Source organism: Panicum virgatum, chromosome 3K (genome assembly GCF_016808335.1).
Source record: "Panicum virgatum strain AP13 chromosome 3K, P.virgatum_v5, whole genome shotgun sequence".
NCBI classification, from domain to species: domain Eukaryota; kingdom Viridiplantae; phylum Streptophyta; class Magnoliopsida; order Poales; family Poaceae; genus Panicum; species Panicum virgatum.
In genome coordinates, this window is record NC_053138.1 from 29779852 (window position 1) to 29787246 (window position 7395).

The 7395-nt window shown below is 42.6% G+C and overlaps 1 protein-coding gene across 3 annotated transcripts; it reads right to left on the reverse strand.

The window, feature by feature from the left end:
* Positions 1 to 733: 733 nt before the first annotated feature.
* Positions 734 to 5945, reverse strand: LOC120698888 (peptide chain release factor PrfB3, chloroplastic-like). 3 transcript variants are annotated; one of them, XM_039982652.1, is made up of 6 exons: positions 5490 to 5925; positions 4628 to 4842; positions 4207 to 4407; positions 3644 to 3856; positions 1355 to 1535; positions 734 to 1264 (listed from the first exon to the last, which is right to left on the reverse strand). In XM_039982652.1, the coding sequence occupies exons 3-6, from the start codon at positions 4288 to 4290 to the stop codon at positions 990 to 992; spliced, it is 753 nt and encodes a 250-aa protein (XP_039838586.1). In that variant the 5' UTR covers positions 4291 to 4407; positions 4628 to 4842; positions 5490 to 5925; the 3' UTR covers positions 734 to 989. The 3 variants fall into 3 exon arrangements, with proteins under 3 accessions (XP_039838586.1, XP_039838587.1, XP_039838588.1); XM_039982653.1 differs by having other exon boundaries at positions 4356 to 4407; positions 5490 to 5924; XM_039982654.1 differs by lacking the exons at positions 734 to 1264; positions 1355 to 1535 and having other exon boundaries at positions 4356 to 4407; positions 5490 to 5945.
* Positions 5946 to 7395: the final 1450 nt, after the last annotated feature.

A 7395-nucleotide genomic window follows, 5' to 3' on the forward strand; every position in this document is an offset into this window, starting at 1 on the left:
GTAGTATCTTTTTGCAGGTTTGGTGGTGGTCGTATCTAGGTTTATGGGTTTGCCTGTGTTCCCCCAGTTTTTCTTGCTGTTCTTATTTGTGTACGGGTCGAGTGCCACTTGCGTGGTGGTGCTTTGTTTCCGCCTTAATAACATCTGTCTATTAAGATTTGTAATGGTCGTTCTGCTTTCCTCTTAATGAAACACGTGCACGTTCGCGAAAAAAACTACCCCGGCCCAGAAAAGCTTGACTGCCTAGACAGACGATGCGTGCAGCGCCTCAGCCTGCCGGTGTGCTCCCTCAAGGCTGTTGATTCTTTCACGTTCACAGGTGGCTAGGCACGGTCAGCATTCCACGGAAGCTTGCCATTGCCATTTGCCAATCTGGTCCTGTTCCATCGGTGTAGGTCATACCATGGAAGCAAGGCCAAGCTAACTACAGGAGATGCAACAGAATGGAAGTTCTTCATATTTGATATCAATTCATGCCTCACCAATTCCTTGCATAGTAGCACCTCACAAAGTACACAGAGATTACCTGCAGCAAAGGTTTGGTAACATCGACAACCACAGAGACCCTAAGATACAGAGACCTCAAGCACGGCCTTTCTCATCAGATACCACTTGTACCACTTGGTTTGCTATGTCTTCTTGGATTTCTATGCAGAGGAGTAGGCAGAGGGACCAGCTTTTGAGAATCTGGCACTGATCGCCTAAGAAGACAACAAACTTTTACAACAGAAGAAGCGCAATGCACGAGCGTGACAACGCAAGTGGCTGGTTCATTACATCAGGAATGAATGAGCATTAGTCGTAATGGAGTGAAGCAGATGTTGCTAAGAACTTAATGTTTTGTATACAAGGTATCATGCCTTTTGGCTTGAAATGTGATATATTTTACAGAGGTCATCTTTTGATGTGGTGTAGTTTGTATAAGGACAGAAATAAATGTACAGGATCACAATGAGGGGGCACAATCAATCGATTAATGAGCTGTATCATCATTGCCTGGCGATAATACGGCCTCTGATGAATGGTTCTATTTCACCTTCCAAAACCAAGTTCAAATCTGATAACTGGATGCCTGTGTTGAGATCATGGACCAACTTCTGAGGCCCAAATGTGTACCTTCGCGTTCCACCGCTGCACTTATACTCTATAGCTTGTTTGTTCATAATCTTCATGTCTGATACTCCCAATTCTCTAGCTATTAAAAGGAGCTTTAATTTCAACCTACTCGTAGCTTTTAGCTTGTTTGCAAAATAGCTTCTCTCACCTGTTGAGGGCTAACTAGTTAACTTCCAGTAACAAATTACAGTTGCATGCGAATTCACATTTGCATATGCAGTAGGCTTTTGTTCCATACCTGAACTTTCAGCAGTGACTCCACTTGGTTTGTGTAGAACCCTGACAGCAGCACAGTTTCTACTATCTTGCTTCTTACATTCAGAAGGTGAAGGAGCGATCTCTATATCATTGTCATCCAAGTGAAGATTAACTGGTCTATCCAAGAACAGGGGGATTACGTCGACTCTAGCTGATAAGGCCTGCAAGCTTTGGTAAATTTTGGGTTAGCCATTCTGATAAATAGCAGCATATGAAAAAATCATGATAGAATAGTTCGACCATGATACAGATGTGCATACAAGCTAGAATCCAGATTTTCTACCTGACTTTTGCAAAAGTAGGCGTAGCAGTTAAATTATAAGGTTTAGCACTGAAATACCAAGTCAAAACCATACAATCTATTATTCAAACTTAGTGGTCAAATAAAAAGACTTCATAACTAGTTACTTGATATTTTCACTTCCATCGGCATGTTTGTTCCAACTGTGTTAGAATGTTCTTCAGAATTACCATGATTTTCTTTTCAAACAGTATATTTACTTGTAACAATGCAGCTTTGATCAACCTCTGACCTCTGTGTATTAATTAGTGACTTCCTCTGCTACCAATTCATGAGTGGGTGACACAATGATATCTATGATCAGTCTATATAGTTCTTTTTCTGTCAATCTATGCATATTAGTCAACACTTAGAAACAATTATGAAAATGTTAGGGTCAAACATTACTTTCCATAACTTGAGCAATCTATTAGTTAAATATCTTGTAGAGCATTTATGTGTTGTTTGATAATTACATGTGAAACGAACATGGCACCATTTATGCCATTTCAAGTGATTTTGGTGATCAAATGACAAACAACACTTGGACTAATATGATTGTTAAGATGACCATTATCAGGTTTTTAGGTTCAAGTGATGACAAAGAGAAAGAAAAGATAGGCGTAGCAAGGCCCGAAGGTCGGTAGCACCGGAAGAACCGACGCATGAAGCATCGGTGCATCCGATGATTGTCGGAAGAACCGACGCCATGGCAGAAGGGAATCGAAGCCAAGTCAGCTTATGGGCACCGGATGAACCGACGGGTCAAAAAGGGACATCGGTGCATTTAGCGTACTATGTTCCAGAGACGATGTCAAGAGCCCAGGAGAAGATTCTTCAGCACCGGTTGAACCGGTGAGGCATCGGTGCATACCATCGGTGTAATGACGTCAGCAGAAGAGTTGAGTGCTGTGAGTGACCGGATGAACCGACGCTACCCCAGCCAGAGGCATCGGTTCAACCGGTGGTCACTATGTCAGCTGTCAGGAGCTCAACGGCTACTTCGGATATTAGAGTGACTGGATGAACCGACGCTACCCCAGACAGAGGCATCGGTTCATCCGATGATACGCAGATTTTCTGCTGACCGTTGGAGCAACGGCTACAAGACTTGGTGGCCTATATATACGCCCCACCCCGGCCATTTGAAGATTGCTGGAGTCCAAGGAAGTCACATACACACCCAAGAACCACTCCAAGCCATCCAAGAGCTTAGTGTTCATATCCTTAGCCCTTAGCACACTTTGAGAGTGTTGTGTAAAGGATTAGCTCTTAGTGAGTGAGATTGCAAGGCTTCAAACCTTTGTGCTGTGGTTCATTAGCGAACCAAAACAAGAGCATGGTGCGCCGGCACCTTGGAGCGTGAAGCTCGCCGGCAACGTCATCGACCCTCCGACTTGGTGTGGAGCGGCGATGATATCTTTGTGCGGGGGACGTGGAGACCCCCATCTTTTGTGGAGAAGCTCCTTAGTGGAACCCGGGGCCAAGGTGACCGTGATTGTGTTCACGGAAGAGACTTGGTGGCCGAGTAGCAATACTCTTAGTGAGTGCTACAACAACGTGGATGTAGGTGTGCTTTTGTGGCCAACCGAACCACGGGATAAACACCCGCGTCAAGAGTTTGCTATCTCCTATCCTGCTCTTTAAGCTTCCGTATTTCATACTAGCTTTTGTATGCCTTTACTTTCATAGAATAGTTTCTTGTTAGGAAAGGCTATAGGGTGCATAACTCTTTTGGGATAGGGGTTTCACACTAGAACAACCTAGTTGCACATCTAGATAGCTTGAATTAGTTTAAGTTTGTGCAATCTAGTTGGAGCCATAGGTCAAGTTTTTTTATTAGTACCTAATTCACCCCCTCCCCCTCTTAGGCTAGAGCACCCGATCACTTTCAACATGGATAAGTCACATACATAATCTAAACTTTGACGCAACAGTTCCTGATGAATTCTGATAAAACTAACAAACAACAATAGAAAGCATAATCACCTGATATTTATCAGAATTTTCAAGGGAAGAGTATGTCATTCGATGCATTCCTTTTTCTCTAGAAAGGATGCCAAACATGTACTCTGATTCAATCTCCATCGCTAAAGTCCGGACATGGCCACTCATCGAAGAAATCTTCTCAATCAATCCAACCTTGCAACCTTGCTTCCGTGCCCAACTTGTATACATGCCAAAGACCTTCGCTGCCCATAGCTGGAACAGAAAAATATCAAATTTATCAATTTCAAAAGTAAGAATAAAAATTTCCAAAGGTTGAAGATGTCTGCATTCATAATAACATATCAACATATATGTAGTGGTATGAGATCACCATAGGTTATTAATGTATCTTGAAGAAACTTTATAAATGAACTAAGCACTCATTAGCTTTATTTCTTCAGTGGAGTTGAGAAGAATAATAACTGAAGCCTAATTTGTAGGAGTAAACAGGATGGTAAGATATTTATTCAAAGCAAGGTGAAATTATGACTAAAGCTACATCGGCATTTCTTAGACTGTTATCATTAACCTTTAACCGATAATACATATACCAATCAACTTACCTCAGAAGCAACACAGTCTGATACTGCAGTAACAATAATACAAGCTCCTTCCTTGTCAAATGGACCCTTAAGAAGCTTGTACATCTGGTAGCGATATAGATACTCGCTAGCATCTACTTAAGATTTGTATGCTTGCTTAAATAGCTCACCATTTATGACATCCATCTCTGATAGTTGACTTATCAACTTTGCCTCTTCAGCCTGCACAGAATATTCAACGATAAACAGCTAGAAGAAAGCAAAATTGCAAATTGCTAACGTATAGTTTCTGTGCATAAAATCAAGGCAAAAGTTAAATAGCAATTTACACTATTTAACAAAGGAAAGTAGCAGAGTACACATAGTTTAACATATGCTTTGTCTGTTCAAATCTTGAAAACAGAAATTGTTTGTTCAACTCAAAATATTGCATAGAAATCACCTTGAAGCGGAGATCTTTTAGATGGTCGACCACCCTGATGGCATCCGCCAGAGCAGAGAGCGTCTCATGTGACTTAGCTGGATTATCCCACAAGTTACGCTTCTGCAGTACCTCTTCCTGCTTAATTCTCTGTGCTTCCTCCATCTCCAGAGCACTGGATGTGGTGGTTTCAACCCGGACAACTGCATCTTCAATCCTCTTTTTCAAGTACAGACCTTGAAACAACAAGAATACAGAGCATTCAGCAGTTTGAGCTTTTTGGTTTAACGAACAGTACTTTGTTCAAATTGGCTCAGCGTAAATGTGCAATGTTGTCCCAGCCACCTGAACTTTGATGCCAAAAGGAAACTTAGCATTCTATATTCAGGACTGCTCTTTATCAGGTAACTACTCCAGATGAATTATGACTTTATGTACCGAGAGCTTCTGTTTGTCATGGAAAATCCGTAGCCGGCAATCTCTTTACCCAAAAAATTAACTATTTACCCAAAAAATTAACTATTTTGCTACCAATATTCCAACACAAAGAGTCCTTGGTCCAAACGTTGCTTGCAAAAATCAAGGAGGAAGCTCGTCCCTGGCGCTTGGCAAGAGCTAAATGTTTGAAAGATTTATGGCCTGGAGAGTAGGCTAGGGCTCAACTTTGTTTCTATCTTTTTGGCTTAGGCCTTTTGCTTTGTTATCACTCTACTATATTAATACAAGAACGGCAAAACTCTTGCCGATTCCTTTTAAAAAAACTATTTTGCTACCCTTTCTCCTTTCCCAGTTCATCCAGCATTGTACACCGACGATGCCCATAACAAAATTTATTGATCCACAGCATAATGACACGTGATTAAAGCTCGAGTGACGGACGTACCGAGCTCCTTGTAAGAGGCGGCGCCGTCGCCGCGCCCGTCCGCCGGGAGGGCTGCAGTGCGGAAGGCGAGGCGGCCTCCCGCGTGGCAGAGGTGCGCGAGCAGGCGGCTGTGGTTGGGGAGCGAGAAACAGGGGGAGAGAGAAGCAGGGGAGATGTAGAGCTGTAGAGCTGAGAACTCAAGGGAGCCGCGAGGCCACGAGCCGCCGTGGGCGAGGCCATGCGCCGCCACGGGCGAGGCCGCGCGTGTCGCCGCAGGCGAGCCCACCACAAGCTAGGCCGCGCGCGCCGCCGTAGGCGAGCCAGCCGCGAGCCAGAGAAGCAGGGGGAGACGAGATGGCTGGGAGCGGTGGATGGATGGAGATGCCGGTGAGGTTGTGCGGCGGCGGAGGGCGCAGCCTGGTGCCGTGTGGCTCACACGCGCCTCATCCGCCGCCCAATCGCCGCGCCCCAAGTTGGCCGTGCACGGCTGCACGCACACTAGTGCAGTGCAGTGCAGAATTTTTTATTTTTAAATCTATTTTAAAATAATACATCCGAACGAATATTTCCAGATCGGTCGCGCATGTCTGAATGAGCGATAAAATAGACTGTCGCAGTGTATGCATTGTCACGATAAAAACAACCACAATGTATCCATAAGAGTAGTCCATAGGACTAAAATATTCTCCACCAGCTAGTTGAAATATTATGGAACCTATCCATAGAGTAGTTCATAGTAAAAATTACTCATAAGTTTATGGACTACCCATAAACAATAAAAAATATTAGTTTCTCTCACTCTCTCATTCTCTCTCTTCCTGCATATTGGTTGGGTGTATGGAGATTTCTTTATTTTATATAGGCTTCATCTTATAAGTTGCACATTGTGGAAGAAGAAATAGTAATAGACTATTGATGCTCAATCCTTTCTTATGGAGTGCTTTTGCCATATACATTGAGCTTGCTCTAATTTGTTATTGAAGTGTGTAGAAGAGGTCTACCGGTGCATATTCCACATGTCAAATTTGTTACGTCATCTTTTCAAAGAAAAACAAATTTGTCACGTTGATCCTTCCGACATGATAGTACGGTCTTATTACGCTACTCCCGCCGGCGCGACAAGATCTCACTTTAAAAAATTATATCTTTTTCATATGAGCTCAGATGAAGATGAATTTGATATGAAAATTATAGCTCTCCACGAGATCTATGTAGTTTGGAGTTTTTTATTTAAAAATATTAAAATTTCTAAATTTTTTATTCAAATTTTAGATAGCATATTAAGCACTTGTGCTTCTATCGGACCATTTCCGACTTGACATGTTTATCATAGTGCCACCAAGAATTCTATATACATTTAAAATATCGAATAGCATAGAATTATCAATAATCCTTCTTTGTAGCTAGAAGCTAAGCTGTCAACACTGGTGCCGATCTTAAATTAGAACCTGAGCATCAGAGCTCCGGGGCTCTATGCATGGCTGCGTCGGCTTCCACAACGGGAGGCCCCCGCAGCGATGGCGGCCTCGAGTGGCCAGTCGGGACTATCATTAACATGTGAGTGTTGCATTATCTACTATAATTGATAATTATATTTTAATATTTTATGGTATTAGTCCTTGTCAAATTATTCACATTTCATATATCAAATGTTACATCAAACTTTTTTTGTGGAATCATGATTGACATTTCGATTAACCAAACGTGGTTAATTGCCGTACCGTCTCCAAAGTCCAAAGACGATGATCACATCGTTTTGCGCCTATTTCGACATGGACACGGATAACCCGTGACTAGTCCTGCCGAGGCACACCGCGCAACTCCTCCTCCCATCTAGATTCTTTTTTTAACATGCAACTTATTCGAATAAATATTTTATCTACTTCATCCGATATTTGTTTTGAATACCAATTGACGAACAAAACTA